The sequence below is a fragment of the Eschrichtius robustus genome, chromosome 1 (assembly GCF_028021215.1).
Source record: "Eschrichtius robustus isolate mEscRob2 chromosome 1, mEscRob2.pri, whole genome shotgun sequence".
Classification (NCBI taxonomy): Eukaryota; Metazoa; Chordata; class Mammalia; order Artiodactyla; family Eschrichtiidae; genus Eschrichtius; species Eschrichtius robustus.
The window spans coordinates 134,063,688-134,080,898 of record NC_090824.1 but is presented as its reverse complement, the minus strand read 5'-3'; the positions used below and the strand labels follow the sequence as shown (position 1 = coordinate 134,080,898).

The 17,211-nt window shown below is 37.9% G+C and overlaps 1 protein-coding gene across 2 annotated transcripts in view; it reads right to left on the bottom strand.

The window, feature by feature from the left end:
• REC114 (REC114 meiotic recombination protein) overlaps window positions 1–17,211 on the bottom strand; it is a 117,255-nt gene that overhangs the window by 26,188 nt on the left and 73,856 nt on the right. Inside the window, exon 3 of one of the 2 annotated variants that reach the window (XM_068555147.1) lies at window positions 1,455–1,538. The exons of the other annotated variant lie outside the window; for it this stretch is intronic. Within the exon in view, the coding sequence (XP_068411248.1) occupies window positions 1,455–1,538 (84 nt within the window). The remainder of the gene's footprint in view (window positions 1–1,454; window positions 1,539–17,211) is intronic. 2 annotated transcript variants of the gene reach the window in all.

Sequence of the window (17,211 nt, the reverse complement as noted above, 5' to 3'; positions counted from 1 at the left end):
TCAGTTTCCTCATATGTAAAATGAAAACAGGGGCTCCTGAATGTTTTGAGTATGTGCTCCAGATCCCTTCAGCAGTCTGGTGAAGCCAGAGGACCCCTTCTCAGAACAATGTTTTTAATCACATAAAATATATAAGAGTACAAAAGAAACCAAGTATACTGAAATAATTAATTACAATATTAAAACACTAATTTGTAAACTAATAATATACATGCTTCCTTATTAATGTACTCAATAAAAAGATCTAGCAGCAGGACTAACAAACAACCACCATAATACTGGGGTAGTGATGAGCATAAATGACATTTAAGATATCTTAAACAACTGAAACGTGATATGAAGATATGTGATTTCTACTGGTGCAAATGTGGTCTGACGTCAACATTCGTAATTGAAGGAAATGATAAATTTCAGTTAAAGGTCAGTGAAGGGACTTCCCTGGTGGCGCAGTGGCTGGGAATCCGCCTGCCAATGCAGGGGACACAGGTTTGAGCCCTGGTCTGGGAAGATCCCACATGCTGCGGAGCAACTAAGCCCATGCACCACAACTACGGAGCCCGCACGCCATATCTACTGAAGCTGCGGGCCTAGAGCCCGTGCTCTGCAACAAGAGAAGCCACCACGATGAGAAGTCCGCGCGCTGCAACCAAGAGTAGCCCCCACTCTCCACAACTAGAGAAAGCCCGCGTGCAGCAGCGAAGACCCAATGCAGCCAAAAATAAATAAATTAATAATAATTTTTAAAAAGTCAGTGAAAATCCATGCAGTTCATGGACCTTCTGAATTCTCTGAGGATCCTTTGGAGGGACTGATAAAGACCCTCCTATTAGATGCTCTTGAAGACCTCTTTCAACTCTCAGTCTATGAGCCCATTAAAAATTATGATATTTTACCTAAATTTCAATATTATCTAGTCAGTGAATGTTAACAGATTGGTTTTTATAGTTATTTCTGAAAGAAAATAATCCAGGTGATTAGTCTTCATGTTGCTTTGATGAGGATCATTCTTTACATTTAATACAGCTAGGAAGCAAATAAAAGGGAATTTTATTATTTAGTATTAAAGAGAAAAAATGAAAAGACATATTCAGTGAAGTATTTGAAAATGCACACCTTTTAAACATCTAAATAGCAAGACAAACAATGATGTAAAAATCCACCTCCTCCCATTTTGTGCTGGGGGATGGAAAATGGTTGCACAGCTCTGTCAGACAGGTACTGACAGATCAATCAAAGCCCTGGCTCTTCAGCAACATCCTCTTACTAACAATGCTTCTGCCTCTTAACACTCCTTGTTTCATGTTTTGCTCATAATGCAAAACTTTCTTAAACGTGTTCTTCCCAGTACCATTTCACCTGCAAAGAGAAGCTCCTGCACCCACTCCCATACACACTTAGCAGATGAGAAGGGTATGATCAGTTGCTTAAGAACAGTTGGCCAAAAAGCATCTTGCCTTTATCGTTGTTCCAAACAACAGACAATCCATGCGTCTTACAATCTTCAACCAGTTCTTGCTACCAATGAGTGAAAACCCTTCCTGAAACAAAATAATTAAACAAAATTAGCAACAGAAGCAAAAAGGGACATGAAGAATAGCTGTGGTGCAGCTGCTTCCTATTAGAAAGTTGTCTATTTATTTATTCTGTAACTTAAGCACAATAGAAATGACTCAATATTACCAATTGCCAAGGATGACCCTTCCAGTGAGTCCCAGTGTCCTTAGTGTTCTTCCTGCATCACGATCATTAATAGTCTCAGCTTTTATTCCTTTTCTTAACCTTTTCATATTGAAAATCAATAAACTATTAAAGATAGTAAATGCCCATAGTCATATTTGCTATAAGATACATTTCTATGCCTCTAGGATTTGCCAAAATGTGAGTTTATAATCTCTGGAAGCCAAGAGTTTCCATTATACTCATTAAGTTATCTGCCATATTCCCAACTATATAGTTAGATTTCTCTTCATGAGAATCTTATTTTCAGATTCCTATGAATGGAAAATTGAAGCAATTTGGTTTTGGATGCTGAATGCTTAGTTCTTCATTTCAATCTGAAAAAACAAAAAAGGCAAAGAGGGCAGTAGAGGGCACACAAGTCTCAAAAGAGGGACAACTGCTGGATCCTAAAGGCGTAAAGATAAACTTTTTCTGTAGTTTACTAATAAAGTAAATGGAGTGGACTGTCTAATGATTATGGCTACTTATAAGCTCAGTTACATTGTCAGTAGATTTCCTCAGTTACGCAGCCCATTAAGTTAGAATGTGTTTACGATTTAGTAGAACTCATCCAGGGAACTGATAAACGGACAGTATGCAAAACCATGCAACTGCATCTGCCTTGCACTGTTAGTCCACCACAGCCAGGGGAGGCTGCTGGAGGGATGTGAGAAGTCTACAGCTCTTTAAAAAAGAAAAAGTTTTTTGAACTCTCACAAAATCTCTCTTCCTAGATCTGAATATGACAAAAGCTACAACTTCCAAAGAAATTTGTAGTCCAGGAAAACTGGGTTAATTCTTTCACACTTTTCAGTAACAAAAGGAAAAAAAAAATGAGTCCATTCTAAAATGTTGATTCTAAGAGTTTTATCATCAATAGGAGGTTTAATGAAAAAATAAATTAGGCAAACCATTTGTGATTTCTTCTTAAAACTCTCAGAATTAGCAAAAAGAAACATGTTCCTTATTACATCCCCAGCATGTAGATACTGTGGTTTAAAATGGCAGTATGTGGGGAAACTAGTGCACATACACACATTGCTAGTAGGAGTGGAAACTGGTACAACTCTTATGGAGGGCAAATATGGTGATATCAAAATTATGAATGCTTTTACTCTTTAACCCAGCAACCTCAATACGGGAGATTCACTTCACAGATCAACCTGCACACATATGAAGTGATGCATGGACAAGGTTAAGCATTTCTGTATTTTTAATGGTAAAAGATTGGAAACAAGTATACATCAACAGTGGACTGGTTAAATAAAGTATGATACTCTATGCAATGGAATACTATACAACTGTAAAATAAAATAACAGCTCTGTAACAGTGATGTCCAGTAGAAATTACGGTTTGAGCCACATAGGTAATTTTAATAGTAGCCACATTTTAAAAGCAAAAAGAAATGGGTAAAATTTTACTACTTAATACATCAAAAACATTATTATTTCAACATGCAAACATTGTAAAACATTATTAAGATAGTTTTTTTTGTACTAAGTCTTTGAAATCCAGTGCACGATTCACACTTATACCACATTTCAATTTAGATGCTGTATTTTAAATGGTTAAAGTGAAATGCAATCCTACCAAAACAACAGAGTTGAGTTTAATGGGAAAATATTTTACAGTGCTTCCATTTATAAACCTAAATGTAAATTAAATAAAATTTAAAATTCTGTTTTTGGCTCCCAGACTTCAGACTATACTACAAAGCTACAGTAATCAAGACAGTATAGTACTGGCACAAAAACAGAAATATAGATCAATGGAACAGGATAGAAAGCCCAGAGATAAACCCATGCACCTATGGTCACCTTATTTTTGATAAAGGAGGCAAGAATATACAATGGAGAAAAGACAGCCTCTTCAATAAGTGGTGCTGGGAAAACTGGACAGCTACATGTAAAAGAATGAAATTAGAACACTCCCTAACACCATACACAAAAATAAACTCAAAATGGATTAAAGACATAAATGTAAGGCCAGACACTATAAAACTCTTAGAGGAAAACACAGGAAGAACACTCTTTGACATAAATCACAGCAAGATCCTTTTTGACCCACCTCCTAGAGAAATGGAAATAAAAACAAAAATAAACAAATGGGACCTAACAAAACTTAAAAGCTTTTGCACAGCAAAGGAAACCATAAACAAGACAAAAAGACAACCCTCAGAATGGAAGAAAATATTTTCAAATGAAGCAACTGACAAAGGATTAATCTCCAAAATTTACAACCAGCTCATGCAGCTCAATATCAAAACAACAAACAACCCAATCCAAAAATGGGCAGAAGACCTAAATAGACATTTCTCCAAAGAAGATATACAGATTGCCAACAAACACATGAAAGGATGCTCAACATCACTAACCATTAGAGAAATGCAAATCAAAACTACAATGAGGTATCACCTCACACCAGTCAGAATGCCCATCATCAAAAAATCTACAAACAATAAATGCTGGAGAGGGTGTGGAGAAAAGGGAACCCTCTTGCACTGTTGGTGGGAATGTAAATTGATACAGCCACTATGGAGAACAGTATGGAGGTTCCTTAAAAAACTAAAAATAGAACTACCATATGACCCAGCAATCCCACTACTGGGCATATACCCTGAGAAAACCATAATTCAAAAAGAGTCATGTACCACAATGTTCACTGCAGCTCTATTTACAGTAGCCAGGACATGGAAGCAACCTAAGTGTCCACTGACAGATGAATGGATAAAGAAGCTGTGGCACATATATACAGTGGAATATTACTCAGCCATAAAAAGAAACAAAACTGAGTTATTTGTAGTGAGGTGGATGGACCTAGAGTCTGTCATACAGAGTGAAGTAAGTCAGAAAGAGAAAAACAAATACTGTACGCTAACACATATACATGGAATTTAAAAAAAAAAAACCTAGGGGCAGGACAGGAATAAAGACGCAGACGTTGAGAATGGACTTGAGGACATGGGGAGGGGGAAGGGTAAGCTGGGACGAAGTGAGAGAGTGGCATGGACATATATACACTACCAAATGTAAAATAGATAGCTAGTGGGAAGCAGCCACATAGCACAGGGAGATCAGCTCGGTGCTTTGTGCCCACCTAGAGGGGTGGGATAGGGAGGGTGGGAGGGAGATGCAAGAGGGAGGGGATATGGGGAAATATGTATATTTATAGCTGATTCACTTTGTTATAAAGCAGAAACTAACACACCATTGTAAAGCAATTATACTCCAATAAAGATGTTTAAAAATTTTTTTTTTAATTCTGTTTTTCAGTTGCACCAACCATATTTCAAGTGCTCAGTAGCCACATATGGCCTGTAGCTCCCTTCCTGGACAGTGCAGGTCTATATGTATTGATCTGTAAGATATACTGTTCAGCAGAAAAGCAAGCTGCAGAACAATGTCCATGATGTGGTACCTTTGTATAAGAAAGGGAGAGAACATACAATGTATATTCTTATTATTTGCTTGCATTTCCATCTTAAAAACTGGAAGGATTAGTACACAAGAGACTAATAAAAACAGTTATCTGTAGGGAGTCGGATTGAACAGTGCAGATGGGGCAGGGGTTGAAGTAAAATTTTTTACTATATATCTTTTTATATTGTTTTGATTTTTGAACCACATTAAACCCCATATGCATGCATGTGGGAATATTTAGGCAAACAAGGATTCCCATTCCAATATGGCATAAACTCAAGGAAGAGGTGAAAGCAGGACCTAAATAAATGATAAGTCTATGGGAACTCTGTACTATCTTTACAACTTTTCTGTAAATCCAAAGCTATTCTAGAATAAAAAGTTCATTAGAAAAGCAAAGAAATGAGCAGTTCTTGGCCCTGGCCTGGCCTCACCTCTTCCTATCTCTAGTCCACTTTGTGTCTTATGAGACATCTCCACTTGGCTAGCTCACAGATCCCTCCATGTAAACTTGCCCAGATTGGGACAGTTCTTCTCCACACACATTGCCATTCCCACACACTGCCACCCCCGTGAATGGCATCATTCACCAGTCACCCCAAGTGATCAACCTGGTATCCTGGTGGACTCCTTTCCTCACTTCTCCCTCAATACCAATCAATCCCCAGGTCTTAGAGATCCAATCCCCAGCTTTTTCCATCTCACCATCCTCTCCACTTACACTCTCACTGCTGCATCTGGCTGCTCCTCACACCTTGATTTCGTTGTATAGCTTGTTCCTAAAATGGCCTTCCTTTTTCACTGATCTTTGAAAACCCTGCTTTATCTCAACTGTTCCCCACAAGGCAAAGCTGGCTGACCTCTCAGAATTCTATGCCCTCTCAGGATCTTATTGTACTTATCATGCTGTATTGTAACTAGTTACATTTCTTTGTCCCTGATAAGAATAAGAATCCCTAGGCAGGGCAAGGCAGGTTCTAGAATGTGTCTTATTACCCCCTGAATCCTCAGCAACTATCACAATATTCAGCAAAGGCTGCTAGGTCAGCTCCAGCAGCCCCTCAGCTCAGGACTCTGCAGTGGCTGTGCCGGGAATGGGTACGGCCTTCCTCCCCGGCAGCGCCTCTAAGGTGAGCCACTTTATGGCTCCTCCTCTTCAATCTGTCCAAACCATCTTTCTTTAGAACTTCATACATCTCTTCCCTCTGCTTTTCCCCTCTGCCTTTTTACCTAATTAACCTCTAACCACCGTTCATTTCACCCTAATCTCAGCTGGGACACACTATTACACTTTCCCATAGCCCTGTACTTTTTTCTTTCATAGCATTTATCACAGTTTGTGTGTGTGTCTGTAGTGATTATTTACATAATGTTTATTTTTTCACTAGACTATAACCCCATATAACAGGCAGGGGCTATGTTTGTTTTGCTTACCATTATACATACAACACCTATTATAGTCTTTGACACTTGAACATGTTTCAGTAAGTTTTGAGTGAATGAAAGAATGAAACTTTATGAAAATTAACAAAATACTTCATGCCAATATCATTTCTCGGGAACAATGAGGTCCACAAATTTATTACCTGTCCAACGATGCAGAACACCTTACTTTTTTTTTTTTTTTGGCTGCACCATGTGGCTTGCGGGATCTTAGCTCCCTGACCAGGGATCAAACCCACGCCCTCAGCAGTGAAAGCGCAGAGTCCTAACCACTGGACCACCAGGGAATTCCCTACTTATACTCGTCTTATTCAAGATTCAGAAAGAACTTTTTCGTCCTAATACTTGGGGATTTAGTAAAGATTTCTGTGTACCTAACCACTTGTCATTCATATATTCCTACATTTTAATAATTGAGCTCTTTATCTTTGAAAATCCACCTCTTAGAATCTCCTTTAAGGCTTGTCCTTCTGGTGAATTCAGTTTAGCTCAACTGATGGCTCTTCTGTGCCGCCTTTTCTAACTTTCTCAGACAGTTAAGTGACCTGCTCTGTGCTCCCACAGCACACTGTACCTGCTGCTATTGAAACACTCACCATCACTAAGCTCCTACTATGGCCGGCCACTGCGCTAGGGGTTAAAAAAGACACGGAATCTGCCCAAGGGGAAGGGAGAATGAATCACACTCACCCAAGGAGCTTCTCTCCCTAGTGCCTGGGATACTGTTCCCCGACCAGGCCAAAAATTACTGCCTAAGAAGCCACTGTTAACTGATGAGTCTGTCACATGCCCTGGAGGTACCGGGGTGGAAAAGTGGTTTGGAATTGATAGTACAGGGCAGGAAGAAGGAGAGCGGAGTACTCTAGGAAATACCAAATTTACTATCAGACAAAAAGAACAGAAGCCAATACCAAGAAATCATGTCTAGGATAGAGGAGTATGGAAGCTTAGAGGACTGAGACTTTCTAGTAGAGAATGGTCAGCAGTGTCAGGTGATGCCCAGGATGGAGTAAAAAATAAAGGCTAAAAGCCTGTGCTGAATTCAGCAGTCGGGAGGTCCTGTGCACTGTAATATCTATGTACACGTCTGTCTTTCTATCCCTCCTTTTCTAGTTCCCACTTTATTGCAAACTCCATGAGAGCAAGAACTGTGTTTCATTCATCTTTGTATCTTGCATGTCTGTTGAATAAAAAAAGAATGCCAATCTCTCACACCCCCATTTCCTCCAGTCATACTTGGACCCATCCCCTCATGCTGTCCAGCTCTGCACAGTCTCCCTGAGGTGCAGTGGCCAGAATGCCACATGACTCCAAGGTGGGGCGCCACACCGCACTTTTATGTAAAGAGAGCCTCAGGCTTTGACTTTCAAGTATTATAAATTATGAACTTCATTTCCAGATTTTAGTTATCCATGTTCTCCTTGCCCTCTGTTGTTGTAAGTAAGAGTTACCATAAAGATAAACCAAAAGGAAGCCATCAAAATAAGAGAGAAGAGGACCTAAATAAACGATTGCAGAGCTTAGATGTAGACAATCGACAATCTAATGTCCAAGGCTGGCGGAAAAAACTACCTGTGTTCTCACCCTAACCAAGCCTGTTTCCCTTGCTGTTGATTCTATTATTGAGCCAGTTTCTTTAGTGCTTTAGATACCTCTCAGGTCTGACTTCATCTACTAGTTTGAGCAAGCAAGCCAAGAGGGTATCGTAGCGGTCATTGGCATTTAGCTAGGTAAATTAGCTTTAAAACCATGATAGATATGATCATAATTGCCTTGAAGAAAACACAGCATTTTACTTTCATGGAAATAACAATGAAAAAATGCTTACATCTGCTACAAATACCCTGACTGCGAGGAAAACAGCATAGGAGAATACGGTTACAAAAATAACTTGATGGCTAACCATTTGGCAATCCACAATCCGAGTCCCCAAGCCCAGGGTACCAAAAAGGCTTCTCCATGAATGTGAGGCATTTAGGTGCCAGGTGATTTATTTGAAAAGTAGATCCTGGTTTAAGCTTCTGGGTTGTGTTTCTAACTCACTTTCCCTGGAGCTCAGGGTTTGTGAGGTTCAAATTACAATGAAAACAGGAAAGAAAACATCCATGATAAAGGTGCTCCTGCAGAATATGAAGGTAACAACGTGCAGAAAAAAGAAAGTGAGCAAAGCATTGGATTTCTTATACTTAAAATGTCAACAATCATAACTGTTGTTTATTAAGCAAATAAAGAACAAAAAGGTAGATAATAAAAAATAATTTATAGTTGGTTTGAGGATTAGATTTTGACCTTAGATTTGAATATGGATATTTCTGCTACACTCAGAAACACGCAATATTGTGCTTGGAGAAGAAATAACTGTCTTACTTGGAAGGAACCTCACCACACTTAGCATAAAGATAAACAACATCCTGTCTCAGCTCAAACTAACATGTCCATTCAATAACTTGCTTCATTTTAGAGTTATATTTTTCCTGATTTGTAAGAGCTATATAAATAATTTGGCTTCATGCTGAAATACAGGCTGTTCAGAAGGCATAAGATAAATAAAAATTAAAAAATAATGTCAACAAAATAAAGATTACTATGTTTTAGAATGTTTAACATCTAGAAATCACAATATGCTGTGAAAAGTCACAATTTGTTCCAAAAATATTTATTGAGGATCTAATATGTACCAGGTTATGTGCCAGATTCTATGACTCAAAGTCAAATAACACATGGCCCCCATGCTCAGGGACTGATAGTCTGGGGGAATCAAACAAATAACCATTTAGCAGTAACAATCAATGTGGCAAGTTCCATGTTTCTGCAGAAGCACAGAAAAGAGGCATTAGATTACAAGGCCCAGAGGAAATGACCCCTGAACTGATTTTTAAGAAACTTTTATTTTGAAATAATTTATTTATTTTTAACTCTGCAATGTAGATTTTCAAACATATATGACATAGAGAAAACAGTAAAACAGTACGATGAACTATCATGCATCCATCTTCCAGTCACAATTTTCATAATATAGCCAATCTTATTTCACAATTCTTTAATATCATCAAATATCTTTGCCTGTTCACATTTCTGATTTTATTTTATGTTGCTTCATTTTTTTGAATAGGGAGCCAAATAAGATCCACATATTACGACAAGTAATATGTCTTGTAAGTCTCTTTTAAACTACTGGTTCTTCCTTTAATCTCTTTCCCCCCCTCTTTTTTTTTTCGGTTGAAGAAACTGGGTCATTAGTCCTCTAGATGAAGGACTGGCAGGTTTTTTGTTTTGTTTTGTTTTTTACTGTAAAGGGCCAGTGAGTAAATATTTTAGGCTTTGCAGACTCTATAGTCTCTGTCACAACTACTCAACTCTGCCCCTGTAGCACGAGAGCAGCCATAAGCAAATGAGCATGACTGTGTTCCAACAAAACTTTATTTGTGGACACTGGAATTTGAATTTCATATCATTTTCACATCTTGCACAATATTATTCTTTTAGTTTTTTTCCAACCATTTAAAAATTTAAAAACTATTCTTAGCTCACAGGCCACAAAAAAACAGGCAATGGGTCAGATCTGTCCCATGGGCCATACTCTGCCGACCCCTACTGTAGAGTTATCCTCGCTAAATTTTGTTATTGTATCCTTACTGTTTTTTTACTAGGTACCTCTTTCTCTTGTAATTCCTATAGACTGGTAATCAGATCAAGAAGCTTGATCAGTTCAGGTTCGATTTTTTCCCCCTGATTTTGACACAGGAATGTCTTCTTGTCCTTTTTTCGTGAAGTTAGCAGCCATTGATCATCACTGCCTAGACTCATTTAATTTCATCAGTGGTTGCAAAACGATGTGTTAGTTTTTTCATTCATTCTTCATTTATGAGCTGAAATACATCTACAGAGAAACACTGCTTCATCAACTATTATACTTTGTTACCCTAGGTAAAAATAGGAAAGGCAGGATAAATGCTTGCTTCCTTTATTTGCCAGCTTTCAAAATAATGAGGTGGTTCCCTAGTACACTCCAACGATGACAATGAGGAGTTTGTTTCTTTTTGAAGTATCATTTGAAACTCACAAATTTAAATATATTTGCTGTTTCAATCCACTGCAGTTATTGATCCTGAAATTGTCTCTCTTTGGCTAGTGAGAACCTTTTCAAGTTGACTCCTGAGTTCTGACATGCCTTTAGTAATCTCAAGGTATCAGAATCTCAGCTGCCTCTCTGTTTCTTCCTGTGCAGATGATGAGATCACACAGGTCTTCAGCTGTCAGTGATTTAGCCTCACCCACTCGTATTCGGAGGGTCAAAGACATGCCTAGTCTTCTAGTTTTGTTGTAGATGTTATCCATGGGTCTTGGGCTTTGCATTCCTATTTCATCTATTTTTATGGGGAGATTTGAGGAGTTCAAAAGCTATGATGCCATTTCTGGCCAAGAAGGAATAAGAGGGTCAAAAATTATACTTCTGTCATAAACAACTAGAAACCTGGACAAACTACTGGAAACAACTGTTGTCAGACAATGGAAAGCAGGTAGCGCAAGACTGTGATACTTGATAAAATGGTAACAAATGAAGTGAGCCCTAAACAAAGGGAGGGATATACATATTCATAGACTGGATTATGATACTGTTAAGATTTAATTCTCTCCAAGTTGACATACAGATTTAAGGACATCCCAATTAAAATCTCGTAGAAATTTGCAGATCTGATTCTAAAATTCATATGGAAATGCAAAGGACCTAGAATAACCAAAATAAGCTTGAAAATGGCAGAATTGGAAGACTTATACCACCAGTTTCAAGAGCATTATAAAATTAGGGTAATCAAGACAGTATGGTTTTGGCATAAGAATAGGCATATAGATCCACGTCACATAAGAGACTCCAGAAACAGACTCTCACATACATAGGCAATTGATTTCAATAAAAGTGCTACAATAATTCAATGAAGAAAGTATAGTCTATTCAACAAATGGTGCTGAGACAACTGAATTATTCATGTGGGGAAAAAAAAAAACCTTGACCCTTACCTCACACCATATACAAAAATTAACTGAAAATAAATCATAGACCTAAACATACTAGCTACAACTATAAAACTTCTAAAATCAGAGAATCTTGGCAACCTTGGGGTAGGCAAAGATTTCTTATATAGGACACAAAAAGTATGAACCATAAAGAAAACATTTCATAAATAGAACTTCTGACAATTTTAAATCTTTAAGCTCTTCCAAAGACGATGTTAAGAAGATGAAAAAGTAAGCCGCAGTTTGGGAGAAAATGTTCACAGTACATACATCAGACAAAGGTCTTAAGTTTAGAATATGTATTTTTTAAAAACCTCTGACAGACAACTCAATAAGCAAAAGAGATATTTCACAAAGGAGGATATATTAATGGCTAATAAACACATTAAAAGATACTCAACATTCATTATCAGAGAAATGTAAATTAAAATCACAATGAGATACCATTACAAACTCAATAGATTGGCTAAAATTAAGAAGACTATCAATACCAAGTGTTGCCTAGGATATGAAGCAACTGGAATACTCACGCATTGTTGGTCAGTTTAAAACGGTACAACTACTTTGGAAAACAGTTTGGCAGTTTCTTTTTTTATAAATTTATTTATTTATTTATTTTTGGCTGCATTGGCTCTTTGTTGCTGCGTGCAGGCTTTCTCTAGTTGTGGCGAGCAGGGGCTACTCCACTGCGGCGTGTGGGCTTCTCGTTGTGGTGGCTTCTCTTGTTGCAGAGCACGGGCTCTAGGCACGCAGGCTTCAGTAGTTGTGGCTCGTGGGCTCTAGAGCACAGGCTCAGTAGTTGTGGTGCATGGGCTTAGTTGCTCCGTGGCATGTGGGATCTTCCCGGACCAGGGCTCGAATCCATGTCGCCTGTGTTGGCACGCAGATTCTTAAACACTGCACCACCAAGGAAGTCTTGGCAGTTTCTTATGAAGTTAAAAACATACCTACCATACTATCCAGCAATTTCACTCTTAGGAATTTGCTCAGGGAAAATGGAAATACATGTCTACCCAAAAATTTATACACTTAAAAAAAAAAAAACTTGTACACTAATGTTCATAATAGCTTTAATCAGAAAAGCCTCAAACTAGAAACAACTCAAATGTCCAGGAGCATGTAACTGGATAAATAACTTGTGGAACATTCATAAGCTGGAATACAACTCTGCAATAAGAGATAATGAGCTACTGTAACATGGGTGAATCTCAAAAACATACTAAATGAAAAAAGCCAAACACATAAGAGTTCATAAGAGTTTCCATAGCAGTTACACTACTTTACAACTCCACTAACAGTGCACAAGGGTTCCAATTTCTCCAAATCCTCATAAACATTTAGTATTTTCTGTTTTTGTTGTTTTATAGTAGTCATCCTAACTGATGTGAGGTGATACCTCCTGTGGTTTTGATTTGCATTTCTCTAATGACTGGTGATGTTGAGCATCTTTTCAAGTACTTGTTGAAGATTAGTTATTATTCAGCTTCCCAAACTGGTAGCAGTACATGCAGCAAGAATAATTACCTTTCTCTAGCCATAAGAATCAGACCCAGGGGCTCTTTCTATAAGTTACAGTAACAGAGAGAACCAGCCATCCTTTAGGCCAAAAGATTGCCTACAAAGTACACTGCAGAAGCGGGTACTCAAATATATTGAGCCAAAGGCTTATTTTACAGTTGAAATAGATGTCTGTTGTTTTATACCTGCCCAGCACACATTCTTCCTTCTTCTGGGAACACATCTTGATTTTCCTTTGGGAAATCACCTCTCCCTTATTCACAACCCATGTGACTCAAACAGGACTACTTTCTTACCTGGCCCAGATCCAGGGGAGAGGAGGTGACTCAGGCCTTGCCTGTCAGCATATCTAATTGCTTCTGACCAAGGTGATTAGTTTATGGATAAGCATGTGATATAAATTAGAAAAATCCAAGTAAGTCCTGAGATTGTTGCTAAAACTGGGAAGGAGGAACACTCTTTCCGTTAGGATTGTAAGGATAAAAAAAGCCTGAAGTTGCCAGGGACCACGAGGAGAGATCCTCCCTTAGAGGAAAGCAAAGCTGAGAGACAAAGACAGAGATACAGAGACACATAGCTAATGATACTGTTTGAGCCCCTGGATTCAGTGGTCCCAGGGGCCACTCCTATCCTTGGACATTACAGTTCTACGAGGCAATAAGTGATTTTGTTTAAAGGAAACTGAGCTGGGTTTCTGTTATTTGCAACCCAAAGAATTTAATTAATACATGGATTAAAGCAAACATAATTTACTTTTTAAGAGTTCAATTATCTATCCAGATTTCCCTGTCCAACTGCCATACCATTTTCAAAACTCTACATGTTCTCATTTAACAACGTACTAATTAACTAATTTAAAAAATTTTACTCTTACTCAATGTCTCAGCAGTATTCACCATAGCTGACCCCTTTTTCCTTTTGAAACACGATTGCCTTGGCTTCTATGACCCCACACTCTCCTAGCTTTCTTCCTACCCCTGACAGCTCCTTCTCTGCCACCTCCTTTGCTATCTTATTCTCCTCAACCTCCTCTTGCCACTGTTCATTTTTTTTATCCCCTCCCCAGGCTATCCTCACCATATCCACAGTCTCAATTACTATTTAAATGCCTATGATTCCCAAATCATATCTCAGTGCAGACCTCTCTCTGACCTTCAAAGAACCAGAGGCTGTTAAACAGTAAAGAGGACATGTGGAACTGACATCCCTGCTTGAGTGTCTCAAAGACACCTCAAATTCCAACTGTTCAGAACTAGAGCCGAGGTCATCACACACACCCAGCTGACAGGCTGGCTCTTCTCTGGAGTCCCCTAACCACACGTGAAGGATGCTACCTTCCGTTGAGCTGCATTAGCCAGAAACCTGGAAGTTTCCCTTCACACTGCTCTCTCCTACTCCCATTTCTAATCTGCCACTAATTACTGATTTTAGCTTTAAATATCTCTTCAATCAATCCATTTCTTTTTATCCTAGTACAAGCCACCATTTTCTTGATTTACTAACTAGCCTCCTAAAGTATCTTCTTGCCCACCCTACCTCTTCTCTACACTACTGTGAGAAGATCATTTTTATCTAAAAAACACAACTGGCCCTGGGACTTCCCTGGTGCTCCAGTGGTTGAGGCTCCGCGCTCCCAATGCAAGGGGCCCGGGTTTGAAGCCTGGTCAGGGAACTAGATCCCGCGTGCTGCAACTAGAAGCCCACATGCTGCAACCAGAGGAGCCTGCATGCTGCAACTAAAAGATCCTGCATGCGCAACTAAAAAAGATCCCGCACACAGCAAAGAAGATCTTGCGTGACAAAGTTTTGCTGATCTACCTTAATTTACTTTTCCTCAGGACTCAGCCTGGAAGCAATCTTACCTCCCTGGGAAACCTTTCCATATCTCTACTTTTAACATAAAAAATAAATACACATATGCATATTTTTAGAGTACCTATTTAATATGTAATGGAAAATAAAAAATACACATGCATATTTTTAGAGTATCTATCTATTAAATAGATACTCTAAATATTAAACAATATTTCAAAGTAAAGAGTAGGTCCTCTTTGAAATGCAGAGGGCCAACAGGCACATGAAAAGAGGCTCAACACCACTAATCGTCAGGGAAACGCAAATCAAAACCACTATGAGATATCACCTCACACCTGTCAGAATGACTATCATCAAAAAGAACACAAATAACAAATGTTGGCGAGATGTGGAGAAAAGGGAACCCTTGTACACTTGGTGGGAATGTAAATTGGTGCAGCCACTGTAGAAAACAGTATGGAGGTTCCTCAAAACACTAAAAATAGAACTACCATATGACCCAGTAATTCTACTCTTGAGTGTATATCCGAAAAAAAACAAAAACAAAAACACTAATTCAAAAAGAAACATGCACCCCAATGTTCACAGCAGCATTATTTACAATTGCCAAGATATGGAAGCAACCTAAGTGTCCATCAAAAGATGAATGGATAAAGAGGATGTGGTATATATATGTACAATGGAATATTACTCAGCCACAAAAAAGAGTGAAATTTTGCCATTTGCAGCAACAAGGATGGACTTGGAGGGTATTATGCTAAGTGAAATAAAGTCAGACAGAGAAAGACAAATACTGTACGATATCACTTATACGTGGAATCTAAAAAATACAACAAACTAGTGAATATAACAAAAAACAAGCAGACTCACAGATACAGAGAACAAACTAGTGGTTACCAGTGGGAAGCGGGGAGGGGGCTATACAGCACTTGGGGAGTGGGAGGTACAAACTATTAGGTATAAAATAAGCTACAAGTATATACTGTACAACACAGAGAACACAGCTAGTATTTTATAATAACTATAAATGGAGTATAACTTTTAAAAAATTGTGAATCACTGTATCGTACACCTGTAACATATAATATTGTACAGCAACTACACTTCAATTTAAATAAATAAATAAATAAATAAATAAATAAATAAATCTAAGGAGATTAAAAATTCAGCTCCTCAGTTAAACTAACCACATTCCAAAAGTTCAACAGGCATATAGGCACATGTGACTATTGCTACCATATTGGACAGTAAGGATTTCCATCATCACAGATATTTCTGTTGGGTTGTGCTTATCTATGGTAACATTCATTTAAAACCAATTTTTTTAAATGGTAAATTAAAAAAAAAAAAAAAAAAAGAGTAAGTCCTCTTCTCTCTTTCAGCCACCCAGTTCCCCTCCCTGAGCAACCACTGAAACCAAGGTCTTGTAAAGCCTCTATATAAACAAGCAGATATGCATACATGATATATTTTATCTAAATTATACACATACATAGTTTCCATTCTGTGGATAATCTTTTTATATCTTTTGCCCATTTTAAGTTGAGTTATAATTTATTAATTGAATTGTAGACATTCTTTACATAATCCAAGAAATGAACACTTTGTCTTGACTTGAATTTGTTTTGGTTTGTCATTTTTTTTCTCCTTTTTTAAAAAAAACTTTATGGTATTTTCTCCATGCAGAAAATTTTGATTTTTTAATGTGGCAAACGTTATCAATTCTGGGTTTCTGGGTTTTTATATCTGATTTAGAAACGACTTCTACTCCATTTTAAATTTTTTCTAGTTTGGTTATGGATTTTATTGGGCATACCAAAGTTTTCCACTTTTATATAGTATCTCTTGATCTTTTCCTTGGTAATTTAGAAAATCCTTTCTAAGTTTCTAACTTATGAAGTTAGTACACAAATTTATATAAGTACCTTCTCTCAGACCCTGTTTGCTTTTGATCTCCTAAGGGGCACGTAAGTTTGACGTGGTCATTGGTTTCTCAGGCATATAAGTAAGACAGGATTTATAAAAACCCTTCATTCATTTACATTTATCCCCCCCCAAAGATTTACAGTTGTAACAACGATTCTACAAATGACTGAATTTAGTTTTGATCAAGAAATAAGTATGGCTGAATTAAACTATACTCCTTATCAAACCAAGTATATCCACACTGTTCACAGTTGACATTAATTTCTGATCTAGTTCCTGAAGTATTAAATACAGCACTTCCGTTGCATTCATTCCTAGTGGCACTTCAGCCATGTTATATCAGCACCACAGGCA